Here is an 18,185-nt window from a genome sequence, read left to right on the forward strand (position 1 = left end):
AGTGGACACAGGTGTTCTTGACTGCTCTCAACTTGAGGAGACTGATGTGGAGGGATATCTCTGCAGGTGACCATTTGTCGTGTCATGAAGCCATTTAAATGCACGCCCCACCCTATGTGTGATGCATTGGTGGTAAGGAGCGATGATGGTGATGTCTGCGAGAAGGGGATCCCTTTGCATATGTTGGCCAGGTCCTTCCACTAATCTAAGGAGTTCCTGATCCTGATAGGTAGTGACAGGGGTTTGTCCAACCTGTCCGTTTGGTCTGTAAACTGAACTGAACCACAGTTGGAGGCATCACATGCGGAGTCTGGCATACGGTATCACTGGCATGCCTGCTGCCGTATGTCCTTAGAGTTGGAGGTGGAGCCTGGCCAGTAGTTATGGGCTGCATTGAACTGTGTCTATGAGTGAAACCAGGGACAGGAACCTGTGTTGAAGGTTAGGAGGGCTTTGGCCTGTAGGGTGTTGAGGTCTGTGCCTATGAATTCCAGGCGTTGCTCTGCGGTGAGGGATCACTTCTGGGTGTTGATCTGTAGACCCAGTACTGTGAACAAGTGTATCGTAGTATCAATGACTTGGTGAGCCTCCTGGAAAGATCAGGCTCTGAGGATACGATCGTCCAGGTATGGGTAAATCATTATCCTTTGTGAGAGTAAATGAGCAGCTACCACTGAGAGAACTTTGGAAAATACTCCAGGAGCCGATGAGAGCCTGAAGGGGAGGACTCTATACTGGTAATGATCATGTCCCAGAGTGAACCTGAGAAATCATCTGTGAGCTAGTAGGATCAAGATGTGAAAATAGACATCCTGGAGGTCGAGGGCCAAAAACCAGTCTACCAGTTCCAAGGCTGAAATGATCATTGATAAGATGACCATCTTGAGTTTCTGAGCCTTGACAAACTTGTTGAGAGCTCTGAGGTCTAATATGGGTCTCCAACCTCCTTTCCTTTGGGGACATTAGAGTAGAATACCTTGCCTCATAGATGTTGAGGTAGTGGTTCTATGCTTCCTAACTGGAGGAGGAGATCTATCTCCTGTAACAGTAAACTTCAGTGAAAAGGGTCCTTGAAGAGGGATGGGGAAGGATGTTGTGGAGGGGGTAGGGAGGTGAAATGGATGGAGTACCTGGATTGGACGATCTCTAAGACCCATCGGTCTGATGTTATGGATTCCTAGGCACTGCAAAACGTTGCTGATCGGTGACCAAATGGGTGTACAATGATGTTGGTTGTATCAGTCGGGGGGAGTGGTCTTGTGGCGCCTCAACATGCCCGTCAAAAGTGGAGCTTAGATGCAGGGGGTTGGGATGAAGGTTGTGGGCCCGACAGCTTGCATTTTGGGAATTGCCCTTTCTTTCTTTGCGGCTGAGGTTGGTATTGAGCCGCACATGACCTATGCTGGGAATGAGGACTAAACTGTCTCTCTTGCCAGAGTGTATAGATTCCCAGTGACCTGATGGTAGCCCTGGAATCCTTCAGGGTATGAAGGGAAGTGTTGGTCTTTTCGGCAAAGAGCTTTGTGCTTTCAATGGGAAGATCTTCCATCGTAGACTGAACCTCTTTCAGGAATCCTGACAAGTGGATTCACGACACCCGTTGTGTCACCACTGCCATGGAGATGGACCTAGCTGATCTGTCGGCGGCGTCAAAGGCCAATTGTAGTAATATTTTTGCCACAAGTTGCCCTTCCTGTATGATGGCCTAGAAGGATTCCCAATGTACCTCTGGCAGTTTTTCCATAAAATCATTACAATTATTATAATTTGTGCATTCGTATTTGGCCATGAGCGTCTGATATTTGGCAATATGGAACTGTAAGGTGGACGAGGAATACGCCTTTCTACTGAAAAGATCAAGGTGCTTCCAATTCCTGTCATAGGACATAACTCTGGACCGGTGTTGTCGGCAACGGGAATTGACAGTGTCCACCATGATGGAATTGTGTGGAGGGTGGGAAAAGAGGAATTCTGATTCCTTGCTAAGGACATATTTTTTGTCCATACATCTTCAATTTTGCACCACCAATGCCGGGGTTTGCCACACTGTTTTTGCCCGGTCTAAAATGGCTTCATTAATTGGGAGGGCAATCTTTGAGGAGGATGAAAAGTGGAGAATATCAAGAAGCTGATAGTGGGTGTCCTTGACCTCCTCTAGTGGTATGTGGAGCGTGTCCACCACCCTCTTCGCCAGCTCCTGGAAAAGGTGGAACCCGTCTGCCAGAGATGGTTGGGGAGGCATAACGACTTCGACCAGAGAAGAGGAGGACATGGTCTTTCGTGTTATGTCCTTCTCAGGACTGGCTTCCTGTTCCTCTATCTCCTGAGGCAGTTCCAAGGTCCTGGATGCTGTGGCCAAGGGTGTGTGCCTGGAGTGTTCTCAGGCTTGAAGCTCGAGAAGCAGGCTGTCGGTGTGCTACCCAAAGATCCCAGTATTGCCATAGTGGTGCATAGGGCCTGGTGGAGGTACTCACAGGTGGCTGTACCAAGATGTGGTGTTGGTAGAGCCATCTGTGGGTACATTCTCAGGCCTTGTTGGTAGTGGGTCTCATATGGAGCTTGGGAGGAGTACTGTGAGACCATCTCCTCTGACTCATTATCTGAACCCTTGGTAGACAGTGGAGGGGCATGGCATGGCGATATCCTCCGTGTCCAGTAAAAGCTTGGTGCCATGATGTATGCTGAGGTCTCTGCTTTGGTGGAATTCTGCCAGTGCCGAATGTCCCAGTGTCGGGAGATGGGAGGATGGAGACCCTGTCTGCACTGGTCTCTCCGGTGCCGGGTCAACTGCTGCTGGCAGTACTGAGGCCAATTCATGTACCAGGAGCGTCTTCTTAGGGTGCTTACTCAGTACCAAGGGACAAGACGACTTGGTGCCCTTGCCCATAGGGTCCATGGGCCCGTCAGCAGTACTGGGAGCCGATGGCCATAGTGAGGCATGGGTCCTGGACTGAGATAGTCTCGGTGCTGAGGATACCAAGCGAAATGGCGATCGTTTGCAGCTATCTCTGGACTTACTTAGGGGACTCTCTTTTTTAGAGAACTTGTGAGAGGGGTCCCTGGCCTACTTCTTCAACCCACTTCTCTTGGATGTCAACGATTGTGGGGAAGATTCATGTCCGCCAGGAGACTGAGGTTGGAAAGTTGCCTCAATGAAGATGATTTTCTGGTGGAGCTCTCGGAACTCAGCCCGAGCTGCTGGCAAAGGGTACACAGAGTGCTTATCCACGACCGGGACTGCCTCATTCCAGGTGTGGCACTTCTTGAAGCCAAGGGAGCCGGGCATACCCCGCTAAGGGGAAGGGTCCCCAATGGGAAAAAGTCCAGAAAAAGAAAAGAAGAATTATAACTAGAACTACAGCTAGAATTATAACTGGGAAAACTTTCTAACTGCGAAGCAAATAGTTTGAACAGACTGCTACTGGCTCTATGTCTAGCCAGGGGCAGTTGAGAAGGAACTGAGGGGGGTTAGCCTTGCGTGCTGACTAGCTTCATGGTGCAGCATGAGGGGGAACAGCGCATGTGCGGGCCCAATGGATGCTGCTACTGAAGTTCTTCGATCAGCAGTGCAGGGATGCAAGTGCACCTACAGTGGAGCACCCATAGGGACACTTCTCAAAGAACCAATATTTACTGGAAAATCTTTTGATAGGCTTCTATTTCAGGCACTCAGACTAGATGATCACAATAGTTTCTTTTAGCCTTAAAATCCATGAATCTTTTAAACATCAGTTTAACCCTAACATTGGAAATATTCAATATATTTTCTGCACAGAAAATATCAAAGCAGAAATAATAAATGATGTGATTCAAGCATATTAGGCCTGCACATTAGCCTGCTCTGAGTGATATTTCAAATGGAAGTATTTAATTATTTGTTCCTGGAGCTCAAAACACCCAATTCACTTCATCCAAGACATGATCAACTGACATATGTAACCATTGTAAACAAAGTGATGTACAGATTATCATCAATTTAGTGTACAAAGAGCCGCATATTAAGTAAAGCATTTTGATTTAGTATACAATGGGCCAGATCCATGGGTCTAACCAGTGTAGACAGAATGTGAGGACTTGTCTCCATGGTGGGGTAATGTGCTTCATGGGGGGGGGGGGGGTCTACATGTTGCATGTTCATTGCTCTGTGTAGACCTTCCTGATGCACTTTCATACAGTGCTGTTTGAAACAGTATTATGTTAAAATACACTGGGGAACTTTTAGTGTGCACCACCAGGGTCTACATGGACAAATTAATGCCCAACACATTAGTGCAGTTTAGAAATCACACCCTCCTAGAGCGCCTTATCCCACCAGGTAGACAAGCCCTCAGTCACAGGATGGCTAAAGGCTCTCCGTAGCACACCCTTGTTCCTGGTGCTGCTCCATGCATGCCATACTTCTCTGGGCTGCTCTAACTTAAGCCAACTTGTAATGGGGCCACATTAAGCCAAAAAAGCAGCCATGTGGTATACCATAGCAAAGGGGTGAACTGAGCATACTCCCTTTTCCTACTACACTGGCAGCAGGCAGGGTGGACAGAGTATAAGCCCCTCCAATGGCTCTATAGCACTACAGGATCAGAGAGCCATTTAGACAAGTATGTGGATGCTGTGAGATTTTCAAAAGTGCCTAAGCAGGTTAGGTGCCTGACTGACTAAGAGACTTTGGAAAATTCCATTATGAGCTTATCTGAATTTGTAGACATCCAAATATCTTTGAAAACCTGACTTCTAGTTACCTGAGAGAATACCCCTATGGCTAAAATATTCTCACACAGTTGTGTCAGTGAAGGAATCTGAACTCAAGCTTCCGTGGTTTAAAATTCTAATGAGGGGTTATCATCCTTATGTATTATTATTATTTGGCAAGCATGCAAAGTGGTCATGTACAGGCCACTCTAATAATATTAATTATTCTAACATTTGGTATAGAAAAAGCTGTTATTTTTACTTTGTAAACCACCTAGGGCCCATTCTGTCCTGGTTTACACCTCATACGACCCCACTGGGAGGAACTCAGTGGGACTGCACAGGGTGTAATTCTGAACAGAATTTGTGCTCTATAATCTGGGCACAAATACATAATACATAAATAAATGAACAGTGACCAGCAGAAAAAATGAACATGCACTCAACCCCTTCATGTGCAATCCCTCAACAGACTTGTGAACACAAAAACCTGCATGGCTTGGCTGGTGCAGTTAGTGCAATCACACCTTATCTCCGAACAGGAACACACATTGGAATCCTTCATTATTTGAAATATTTCTTTTGTTGTTGATCTTAAATTTGAAGCAATAATAAACATGAAAGTAAATAATTCAGGAAAGTGAAATGAACTTAAGAGTTAAAAAGATTTAAAAAGACACAAAGCTAGGCTAACATTACTAAACAGATAAAAGACACATTGATATGATGATGAAGAAATGTCAGTCATGCAAAGTGCACAAAACAGCCATTATTTAAATTACCAGTAGAATCAAGGTCATTTTCTGGGTTAGTAAGTTCATCTCCACCTTCAGTAATAGAGCATTCAGGAATCTCCTCATTAGTATTTATCTCAGTATTATCATCCTCATCTGTAGGAACATGTAGTGTCAACGTTAGTACTTTATCTTGTTCATGCACCATCCCAGTAGAAACATTAGTGGTTTAGTGACAGTTGAGCACCACTATGGCAAGAAATGCAAACTGAAGTTAACAAAATCAGTCTGCAGGGAGATTTCCTGGTTTTCACTATTAGGTATATCTTTAAACTGATGCAATTCAGTATGTACACACAGTGGAGGTGCAATGGATGTAATCAGGGCAGAATTTGGCCTCAGGTACAGACTTCAATTGGGCTGGATGTCTGACCAATGTCAAAGAACACATAAGTTATATTTTTTTTCTTACATCCTTCAGCATTCGAACAGGCTATGTGTGAATCACCTTGTCCTTCTGGCTGATCTTTGATACAGTAACACATTATGAGAATAATCCTTAGAAGCAGACACCCTACTGCTCTGTCACAGCACCAGTTTGAATGGTGAGGCCAGTTGGCAAGGAATGCAAAGTTTTAATAAATAATCTTCATTATACTTTGCACTTTCATGGGGCCCTTCCATTGAGCATCTCAAAGCAGTTTACAAACATTAATTAAATAAGCCCCATAACATTCCCATGAAGTAGGCAGATACTATTATCCTCATTTTGCAGATGAGTAAAACCAAGGCATAGAAAGGGTAGGTGACTTAAGGAAGGTCAAGCGATGAACAAGTGACAGAGCCAGGAACAGAATTCATGAAAAGTCCTGATCCCTACTTTCCTTATTTTACTGAGAAACCATATACTGTATGTACAGTGAAATTAAAATAAGTGACATTAAAAAAAGCTGGGTAACACCTTCAAAATGTTTAGCTACATTTTATTTAATAATTTCTAGTTTCTTTAAGTGAAGCCTTTTGCTGTTTGGCATGTATGTGCATAAGAAATGGACTCAGGCGTATTTAGAGACTGGAAAGAGAAAGAGGATGGCTTTCATATGAAGGAAAGTTGGAGACAATTAAAACGAACGTGGGAAAACGGCAGTACTGGAGAATAACTATTACTTAAAATTGGAGGTTACACAGGTTAGTGAAAACTTACTTTGATACATTTCCAACTCAGCCAAACACAGAGGAGTCTAAATATGGTAGTTAGAAACTGTCTAGACCCCAAACTGTAACCTTGAACACCCCCCCCCCCAATTTTGTGAAGTTTGGATCTGGATCAGAACTATAAAGCCTAATCCCTAGCTCTGTAGTAGGCTAAACCAACCCCCTGAACTTTGGGCATGTACAGATCCTGCAACTCAGGTCCACATCTATTGACAACAGAACTTTTTAAGATTTCCAGGGAGGAATACATAATACAGCTGTTTATTTTGTCCACCTGCTCATCTTTACAATCACTGTAATTCACATTCTTCAAGGCTATTTTTTTTTTTTGCTGCTACTCTTCCTTCTACATCAGTTGCACTCTTCCTTCCTCTTTAGACTGTCGAAACATCCAAACACAGTTGCTAATGTTCTTTGTGCAGCTTTGCTCATTCCAAGTGTGGCTCTTGCTACAATGGAGAGGAGCAAAGCATTTTGAAATACATCAGCAACCAGTCCACCTGAGTCAATAAACAAAGTCAGGAGTTCTGCAATGTAGATGGTGGAGTGGGGTGGGCAGAGGAAGATGTGTGGGGTAACTCTAATACCAGATTTGATTGGAGTTGTCAGGTCTGGACAAGCAGCCTGAATTATCCTCTCACACATACCTCTAAAGGACTCACTTACATGAGAAAATTATACCAATTTAACTCAATCAGTTTAGAAAATGATTTAATTAAAATGGTGCAACACCCTTGTGGGGACCCTCTTATTTCAGTTCAAGAGTACCTTATATCAATTTAGCTTAAGTTGATTCCTTACCATCTTAAGCTAAATTGATATATGGTACTCTTGAACTGATTTAAGAGCATCTACACAAAAAGGGGTGGCACCAATTTAACTACATCAATGTCTAAACCAATGGCATCAGCTTCTAAACCGATTAATTAAATAGGTACTATTTCCTTGTGCAGACAAGGCTTTTGTCAGGGTTGAGCCCAGGGCTGGCCTTAGGGCAAATGGTGCCCTGAGCAAATTTCTATTTTAGCACCCTTTCTTTGAGTTTGAGAACAGCAGCGTGGGGCACAGAGCATGAGGACCAGCTTCTGGTCCTGGAGCCTGGACGGGCTGCATGGGGAGGAGTTTCTGAGCTCCGGGGGCTCCCTGGGCCACACAACCCCCTAACCACCTACCACGTGGTGAGCAGGTGCACGGAGGGTGTGGGGGGGGACCCCAGGGGCTGGTCCCCTGGGTCTGCAGGGCCTAGCCCTGCTGCCTGCGCCTCCCCACCAGGCTGGAAACTCCAGTGGCATCGCCTCCCCCAAGTTGGGGTTCCAGCCCTAGGCTCGTGAGCATTCACTCCTGCTCCGGCCGGCCTGCCAGCTTGCGGCACTTGGATAGTAACCCCCTGACCATGGCACTACCATGTCGCCCACCCGTAAGGCTAGCCCTGGTTGAGACAGATTGGCAGGTAAAGTGTGAGCAAGCTTGCACTACTGCTGTCTATACTGTACTGGCTCTGGAGACAAGGAGAGGTCTTTAGTCTCCACAGCCGTCACTGTGACGCTATGTTCACATGGCTTTGTTTTAAAACATCAGGTACAGAGTTGGCTTTAAGATTACAGAATGGAGTTTGTAGAGTATGAACACTGACAAAGAAAGCAAAGTGGAGAAGAAAAGGAAGACAGAAAGCAGAAATCAAATATTTCATGTATTTAAGCAACCCGAGGTTAAGACAAGACAGTAGGGCCTTTAGTGATAATTGCAAAGGAAGGTAGATATTGCTAAAAAAAAAATTAAATCCAGGACTTGAAATGTTTACTTGATACCTACTAGCTCAAGGACTAAGTCTGGGTGAGGACACCTGTGCTGCTATGTCCTCCCTAGGATACCACCAAAGCCATTCACCCAGTATTTAAGGGAATGTCTATAGCAAAAAAATCCCAGGGGTAGTGAATCTCAGAGCCCAGGTCTGCAGACACGAACTCATGGTGTGCTGTGCTAGGATGCTGAAAATAGCCAAGTAGACATTCTGGGCTGGAGCTTGAGCTCTGAAGCCTGGGGAGAGGAAGGGGAGTTGATGTCAGAGCCTGACTTCCAGCCTCAGCAGGAATGTCTATGTGACTCTTTTTAGTGCCATTGCCTGAGCCTTGCAAGCCCAAGTCTGTGGACCAGGGCTCAGACTCACTGGTGTGGGGTGTTTTTTTTTTTTGTAGTGTAGACATCTTAAAGGAGCAAAACAATTGTTCAGTGTTTACTGTATACTATATAAAATTATAACAACATTGTCAACTAACTCTCTAATATATTTTTTAAATAGTAACTTACTACATCTCTCTTGCTTTTCTCAGTGCTTCCATCCCTTCTTTTTTTTAACCCTACTCTTTTTGTTTGTTTGTTTGTTTTTGTTTTGCTATAACAGATCATGGTGTATCTTTTCCTGAGCTGCTTTCAATGCCTGTTTCCTCTTTTATTTTTCACTCTCCCTCTACCCGCCTCCCCTGTTTTTCATTTCTTACATTGTGTTCTCTATCTCCTCCCCCATATTTTTGGTCTGTATTTATTCACCAAAATACTACTCTCACTCAATACCATACTGATCTTTTCTAATGTGTCTCATTAATTGTTCCCTCTCTTTCCTGCCCACTCCCCCACATCTGCCTAATCAACCTCCCCCTCACAAACATACTATCCTAGGTTGGATATAGGGCAGAAACCTAATAGTCAATGAACTTAACATACTTGCAAATCACAGATGTGAAAGATGGGGCCTCACTGTTCAAGGACTATACCCAGATAAGAGGCTAACTCTACTGCTCCTGAGCTGCTGGGAAAGGGGAGGGTGTTTGGATTCTTATCAGGGTGATGTTCCAGGACCAAACTCAAGGGCTCAACTTATCAGCCTCCAGCTAGTAGAAATCTACTGTATTTGAAGCCTCAACCGCAAATGCTTCTATCTGCCATAAGGGAGAAGGAATATTCTCTCTCTGCCCCTTTCTCCTCCTCCCATATCTCCCCCTACTAAACAGCTGCCAGAGAGCTTGTATTCTGCAGGTGTTGATGCTATTTATCCAGGAAAGTTTTCTATTTGCAATAGGCAAATGGATTTTCTAGGTCATGATTAAATCAAGGCTTTCAAATAAGGCTGTACTATTAATGCCAAAACACAAATTTCTCAATAAGTAAATAGAAATATTGAAGGCGATTAGAATTTCACCAACAAAGGTGAACAAGAAATTCATTAAAAAAATTTAAAACATTAGAAATGGACAAGTACCATCTTTCTGAAGTGAAAAAAGAGAGAAGAGTCTAGTAGATTTATTTAATACCTGTTTTTTGAAATCGGGATGTCTGAATCAATATATACATAGAGAGAGAGGCTTATTAAATATGTAGTAAGAAGAGATTTATGATTTAGATTCTAAAATGATCTAGAAAATTATTGTAAGCTTGACTTAAGCATCATATAGGGGAATCTACTGCTACAAAACAGAAACAGAACACTTGCATACGTATAATGTAAGTAAGGATAGAACTCAGACCATATTCACAAAAAAGATCTTGTCTATTAAATCTGAATATTTTTAGCAAATAAAGAACTGAAGGAATAAGTGGTAGACATATAGGCCCAGATCCTCAAAGATATTTAAGTGTTGTACCACAATCAAAATCAATGGGAGTTAGGTGCCTAAATACTTTTGAGGATCTGGGCTATTGTAACTTACTTGGATTTTAAAAAATGCTAGCACAGTCTCACTCAACTGTTCCTTAGTAAAGTTAACAAGTAAGGCCCCTAGTTAGGAGGAGGAGAAGCTACTTGAGTAAATAATGATTTGGAAAACAAAGACATACTGTGAATGATGAGATGGAATAATGTGGAGAAGGTTGAGTATGTACCACAAAAATAAGTAATAAGATGGTTATTGTTCACTTTATGTGAAAAATGTGGGAGAATGAACACGTAGGAAAGTGATAAATTTTCACATAAATAAGAGTAAGGGGGAATCAGAGTGGACAGAAACCACAAAATAGAAGTGCAATAAAAGTCCAAATAACTTGCCCAGATTACGATACAGACAGACAAAATCAATGTAGGAGATGTAAACCAGTGACCATTGGTGAGGCCTCATCTGGAGTACTGTGTCCAGTTTTGGGCCCCACACTATAAGAAGGATGTGGATAAATTGGAGAGAGTCCAGCGAAGGGCAACAAAAATGATTAGGGGTCTGGAACACATGACTTATGAGGAGAGGCTGAGGGAACTGGGATTGTTTAGTCTGCAGAAGAGAAGAACAGGGGGGATTTGATAGCTGCTTTCAACTACCTGAGAGGTTCCAGAGAGGATGGTTCTAGACTATTCTCAGTGGTAGAAGAGGACAGGACAAGGAGTAATGGTCTCAAGTTGCAGTGGGGGAGGTTTAGGTTGGATATTAGGAAAAAAATTTTCAGAAGGAGGGTGGTGAAACACTGGAATGCGTTACCTAGGGAGGTGGCAGAATCTCCTTCCTTAGAAGTTTTTAAGGTCAGGCTTGACAAAGCCCTGGCTGGGATGATTTAATTGGGGATTGGTCCTGCTTTGAGCAGGGGGTTGGACTAGATGACCTCCTGAGGTCCCTTCCAACCCTGATATTCTATGATTCTATGATGCTGGGCATAGTATATATAAAAATAGAAAATATACTAGATGGGCATACAAGAAAAAATACAATTGATAATTTAATAGTAGATGTGATGGTGATGAAAACTCAAGTAGTCAGATTTTGACACCCTACTCCTGTGGCATCCTAACTTACTCTGCAATTAGTCATCTCGGAACTTGGTGCAACCACACATGTAAAGAGTTAGTACTCAACGTGAGTAAGAATGACAGAATCTTGATCTAAAATCTTATTCATATACTGCTAAACAATGATATTAAATAGCAGATATAGCTTGCAATAAATAGAGGTATCAAGTGTTCTTGAAATAGTGACGAAGTGGAAGACTAATTAAGGAGTCTGAGGATCTCAGTTATTCAGAAGAATTAGAGAAACTATGGATGAAATCCTGGCCCCACTGAAATGTGTGGGAGTGTTGCTATTCACTTCACTGAAGCCAGGATTTCACCCTTGGTTTTTATTATTTAGGAAAGTGGAGATGAAGATTGGTCCTCACTAGGATAGAGACAATTCTGAAGAGAATAAAGGAAGACAGACACTACAAGACTATTTGTGCTAGGGTCAAATGAAAGGCTATCTTTGAGGGAGCTTACAAATTTAGTGAAAGAAAGGACTGGTTAACAGAAAAACTCAATGGAAATTTTAAACATGGAGAGCCATATTCTATGGTGAAATATATGGTGGTGTAAGCTGGTCAGAAAGTGGGTGCAAGTGGCAAAGCACTGTAATCTGTAACCAATTTGGCATTCAAAGTGTGTGTAAAACAAGTGTATTTTATACTCAGAGGTAGAGGGAGGAAGTGCAGCAGGAAAAGCAACTAACAGGTGGGTGTAAAGGATAACGTCAGTGCGTGCAAGGAATGATAAAGTAAAGCAGGATAAAAAATGATAAATATTTAAGTCACATAAAGAATGCCAAATTGGTTGCAATTTACACTACTTTGCCATTTTACTCGTTTTCTAACTAACTTAAATGTTACGTGTATCTATACTACTATATACGTCACCAATGAATTTGGCCTACGCACTTTCATGGAACTATACCTGCATCAGCCAAGTCTAAATTTGGCCCAGAGTGTTTAATGCAAGTATAAGGAACAAACTAGGAAAGGCTGCAATGGAAAAATGAGCAGTAACCATTTTAAAGGCGTTTGCTATTGTACGTCACAGTGTGAACATGCTTTGAAGCAATATTTTCATTAGCTTAGAGGAGTTTTCATAAAGTCTGAAAAGCTTATTCCACATCAAGGCCATGTTTTCCCTACTTAGGGTGAATTCAGTACTGCAGAACAGCCCCACACTGGAGACACCTGCCATGCTTCATTTACTGGGTGAATGGAGGTAAACCAAAGACCAGACTTAAATGGAAACATATAACTGCTCTCCAGCCATTCTTAGTGCTTCAGTGTTAAATGGAGTAGGGAGTGGAAGACCTATGGTACAAGACAGTTGCAACATTAACTAAAAAGAACATATTTAAAACTGTATTGAACACAGAAAGAAAACATATAATCAGTGAATGTAGATCTAGCAAAATAAATATAAAGTTGGATTTACCGGGCATTTGTGCTACAATTATGGGTTAGTATGAGACAATTAATTATTCCTTAGCATATTTAGGAGACACTAAAAGAGCAAGGAGCCTGGACTAAAATATGTGTTCTGTACCCATTTGAATTTGAATGTCACTACATTACTCCAGCTTGAAGCACTGGCAGATATATGAATTTTAATGACATTTCAAAGTCACTTTAGTAGTATTACAGTAATATACGACTTAAAAACTGTAAAGGTAAGTGGTACGCAAAAAGACTGCCATTTAAAATCAAAAGATTATTACTCCAACCTCCCAGGTTATAACGAATGAAAACAATGTAATGCCAGAGAACTTCTTCAAATTTTCCTTCAGAAAGAAGTCGTACTAACTCGTTTTTTGTTTTGAAGTCAAGTTTCTTAAATCTTTATAATGTACTTTCCCCCAGAGGTCACATCTAACTCCTACATTTTCAATGAACTCTGGAGATTTTAGCCACCCAATTTCTATATGAATAATATTTCTTACAAGTCTAAAAATGCAGAGGTAATGTCAAATTTGTAGTTCAACAGGCCAATATTAGCCAACATTTTTTACCTTTATAGTCATATTCTTGCTGTAACATATGCACCATTCTTTTAACTGTTTGAATTAAGTTATATAACCCTGATTTGGAAAAGCTATACATTGCCAGTCTTTTGATATGTGTACTTGATGGACAACAATTTCTTACAACAACATTTTCAAGTGTGAATAAAAGTGATACCCCAAAAAAGGTCCTTTCTGGTTTCTAGGTTGCCACAGGAATAAGATACGAGGCTCCCTAACTCACCTCCAGATGCCTTTGACCTTTCTTTCAACTTTTCTGCAGCCATTTCAGCGTAGGTAGGAAGTTCTGACATCTTCACTCCAGATCGAGCTTCTGCTATTAGCTGACGAGCTCTCTCTCTCAGCTGCCGACGTCGCTCTTCATCTTGCTGCTAAGATATATTGAACAGTTGCCAACTCAGTAATTGACAGAAATGCAATTTCATTCTCAATCTGATCATCATGATAGTAACTGGTTTGCAGCATGGTGCTTGGCCCACGTTATAAATAGGATGCTCTATATCAGTTGGGTGTCACACCACAATTTTTAAAGACATACGGGAATCAGATTTTTTAGCATAGCCAACATTATCATATATTAAAAATGTCAGCATTTGTAATTTAAACCATTTTAAAATAAAATTATACCTTGTAAAATATCCTGATGCAAACAATTGTCAGAAACTTTTGTTTCTTATCAATAGCTACAACATTTTTATTATAGCTGCAAAAAGGATTTTACTAAACTGAATTACTAGCGAGAGAAATATTCTACCATCATACTAAAATCAGGGGTCAGATACTGCTCTCAGTTACACAAGTAACTCCACCGACGTCAAGAATGCTATACTGATGTAAATCTGAAGTAAGAGAAGAATGTGATTCACACTGTTCAAGTAATGCATCTTTTTTTTTTAAAATATAAAATTTAACCTAAATTTAACCTGTTGGTGGAGACTCTAGGGCACACAAGAATTTCTCTAGTTTTAAAATGCCCCTTTGTTGGCTACAGTACAGTAATTGCAAATATCACCCAATAACAAATATCCAGTGTTTTCATAAGGGAATCATTCAATTTAACAATGTTCTGTTAAAAAATTGAAACGTATCATTATAGGACTATAAAATTTCAATCACATAACTAATTACAACAAATAGTAAACTTTTCATGCATATATTTCTGAAATGGAGTAACGCACAACAAATTACAAAATATAGGTTTAATCAAAGCTATTGAAATACACTGAAACGTGAGGAAAATGGAGTTTAAGCTTTGTTTATCAAAACTTGCATTTTTCAAACTTAAGAAAAAGTTTAAAAGCCACTAGTGCACAATAAACACTAATAAATACAACAAAACCAAGCAGGTGGCTTTAAGTTAAATTTACCTCAAACTTAATTCATAGACCTAACATAGTTGTTGAAATCAGGATTTTTGCAGATGGCCTTAATTTTGGTAGAATACAACCAATTAGTCTAATTTTGGAAAGCAGTACTGGCAACTTACTTTCTTCCAATAAATGGCAAACACCATTCCCACGAAACAAGAAATTGAATATTCCACACCTGCAAATCTTTGTAAGAGCCTGCTACCAAGTGGTATTTAGTTTAAGCAATCATTAATAAGACAAGCACAAAATACTAATTAGGTACATTTTAGCCATTTCCATGTAGATTGTTTGTTTGTAGCTATTTACTCATCGTTGTTCTTGGTACAATAGAAAAAATGCAAATGAATGAATCAGAATGCAGTCCTAATGGGACTTTCTGTTTATAACCATTAGCCCAGAGGTGTGCTGTAATTCAATCCTCAAGCAGAAAGATTTAGCCTCATTAACAGCTTGCATGGGCAAGTTACAACTCATAAAACCCTACAGTAAACAAAGTATATGGACACAGCACAGTATCTTGAGCCTGACTGACAGAATTCTGGTTCCCTATCAGATTGCCTTGATTTACTTTTCTGCTAATGTCCTAACACTATAAAGACAATTTTGCTTGGGCCCTGCAAGCTCTTCAGCAGGATGGCATATTTGCTTTGTTTGCTTTCTCACACCTTAACTTCCCAGAAGGCACAGAGTAAGAGTTCCATCAAAAACTTATTTGTTAAAGTCCACACAAGACAGAAAACTAGAAACCTTCTATGTGTACTATGCACAACAATAAATCAGGTTAATTTAATGTGCAGCCAGCCAACTAACACAGCAACCAATTTTATTTCAACCTACTGTATCTGGCAACCTTAATTAAATTTGAGTTTACATGAAGTGAAAGTGCTCAAATATATTTCCATCTTGTCACGCCTAACACAGGTGAATTTGTGGTTTTAATTTAAATTAATTTAATTTACAAATGGAATCCACCAAACTTATTTTAAAGTACTAGGCAGCTTAACACTGAATGTTCCTATGATCCAACTAAATCTACTACAGTACATGGCCTATTTAATATCAAGCCAGGTACACTTTAGGAACAAGATGTCCTGGAATATGGTAGGCTGATTTCAAAAGAGGAGACCTCATATCCCTGAATCATTAGCATAATCACTAGCATCCTCTTAGAGCAAATATAGATGGTTGTGGCTTGTGTTTGTGCTAATTAAAATTCAATCATCATTAGCGGAGAAGAGCAAAACAGCATACTTATTGCTTCAATTTAATACATATATTATTTGAACTGTTGATTTTTGAGCTTTGAGGGAGGAAATGATTGTGAAGAACCACTAAGTTTAAATTACACTGAAGGTATGATTCAAGTATATATAAAAGTTGCAAGTTAGAAAACAATTAACTTAAAATGTGCACTGTGAAACAATATATTTTTATTGTCCCTTCCAAAAAAAACCATGAAAAAGACCTGGTAAAGCTCATAAAGCACAAATATGGAATTTGCAACAGGGAAAGAAAGGGACATGAAAACTCTGATTACAACAACATATGCTAGAAAACTGTCCAATTCTAAAGAGAAAACTAGGTAAATCTTTCATCTCTCTGTCATGTATCCGCCATGCTGGGAAGATATAAAAGTTTACTCTGTTCCTCCACGTCAATTACTTTCTAAGGGTCTAAAAATCTGCCACATGGATGCACAGCAAGTAAAACTTCACCATTTAAGGACAAACTCTTCAAGAATAAGTAATGTAATTCCTTGTTTCCTTCCTATAAAAATGTATTGGTATGCAATTTTTATATTTCACAGTTCACCGACATCTCGGCAAGCTTTCTTCCACTGCTTCAATGGTGCTACTTTTAATTTTATCCTCCTTAGTCCTAGTAATTAAAGTGATCAGCAGTGGCATCCCAACGGCTTTGACACAGCTACAACCCCCTAGCAGACTTCTGCTTTTAAGGGGAAGGAGAAGAAAAAGGACTAGTTTCATTTCACAGGAACAAGAAAATCAAGCTTCTCCAATCCTCAACTTTATCCAATTGTTCTTTCAGCAGTCTTTGGATCTTAAGAAACAAATAAAAATGTCTGCCATTAGGGGGTCCTTTTTGTAGTTGCCGCAAATGTCAATGACTGACATTACTTTGGCCAAAAATGATGCCATGGATTTGTGAAGGTGAATTAGAATGTGAGACACTGTCAGTGTAGTTGCCGAGATCATTACCCTGCCGATGATGTCATTCAATGGTATCAGAAATTTAGAAAAGACCAGCCTTGAAACACACGGAATGCTCGTGTCTTGTGAAAGCAACCAACAATCAAATCCCCACAAATACCGTTCATTAAATTTATTTTAAAAAAATGTTTATTCTTGTTCATTTTCAAGGAATGTTTCTATGGATTTTTAATTGCCTTTTGATGGAGTTATACGTGGATCAGGTACAATATTGAGTTTGCACCAAAAATCTACTTTTATTTTTTTTTCTCTACACAAACACTATGTACTACATTTGTTTAATGTTAAAAAAAAGAAAATTTTTTATCATGCTCAATGATCTTTTAATGACAGAACTGAAAAAAATAAATTGGTTTTAAAGTTAGTGATCCATCTGTGTTAACATAAAATGAAAATATAACTCTTCTTAACATGGATAGCAGTTCACATAGCTATAACTCTCAAAATTGTCCCTTGCATGCCCCGATTACATAGTACAGCTAAGAAAAAGAACTTGACTGCCAACCCCTTTCATCATTAGACAGGAAGAACGGCTCTGTTATTAGCCATTCAGAAAGAAAAAGAATTCTGTGCTTGTCCAGAGGCAAGGATTATCAAAATGTACCTATTCACTTGCTACAGAACACAGACTAAAACTAAAAAATAAAATTACAAGATATTTAAAGGTTTGGCCAGGCTGGGTTTTTACTGTGACCTTGATCGGCTCTTGTTTGAGTAAACAGGATTTGGGATGAAACATTAAAACTGTTTAGCAGATCTATTCAAGCCATTTCAAACTTTTCTTATGCTGGTTTTAATACAACCAGACATGCTTGTAAATGGCCACACCTGCTCATTTCTCTAGGGATAGCCTGATCTCTGCTTTTTCCAACAAAGAAAGGAGGGGAAAAAACCCAGCCTTTCTTGTTGCAAAACAGAGCAGAAAGTCAAAATCTTTCTCAAATTTGTCCATCTGGTCAGATTAAATCTTTGATCACACTAGGGATTACATTTATGTTTTGTACTCAGTACTAAAGTTTCAGAATAGCCCAAAATACACAGGTAGTGACCAAAATATGACTTGCCAAGCAGGATAAACTTGATGTAAACAAAAGAGTATGAGGCCTGGATTTTAATATCTAATTATACAAATGTTTAAGCAGGAAAAGATCAGCCACGAAAATAAAT

General features: G+C 40.4%; 1 protein-coding gene across 10 annotated transcripts in view; it reads right to left on the reverse strand.

Annotated features, from left to right (window-relative positions):
• The window catches only part of EHBP1 (EH domain binding protein 1), a 410,447-nt gene that overhangs the window by 51,135 nt on the left and 341,127 nt on the right, over positions 1 to 18,185 (reverse strand). For 4 of the 10 annotated variants that reach the window (XM_084623076.1, XM_084623078.1, XM_084623073.1 and 1 more), the window contains 2 exons: positions 13,641 to 13,788; positions 5,472 to 5,579 (listed from right to left, as the gene is read on the reverse strand). In XM_084623076.1, the coding sequence (XP_084479202.1) occupies positions 5,472 to 5,579; positions 13,641 to 13,788 (256 nt within the window). The remainder of the gene's footprint in view (positions 1 to 5,471; positions 5,580 to 13,640; positions 13,789 to 18,185) is intronic. The other 6 variants (XM_084623082.1, XM_084623081.1, XM_084623080.1 and 3 more) reach the window with 3 other exon arrangements.

The sequence above is a fragment of the Lepidochelys olivacea genome (assembly GCF_965140295.1).
Source record: "Lepidochelys olivacea isolate rLepOli2 genome assembly, chromosome: 3".
NCBI lineage: Eukaryota > Metazoa > Chordata > Testudines > Cheloniidae > Lepidochelys > Lepidochelys olivacea.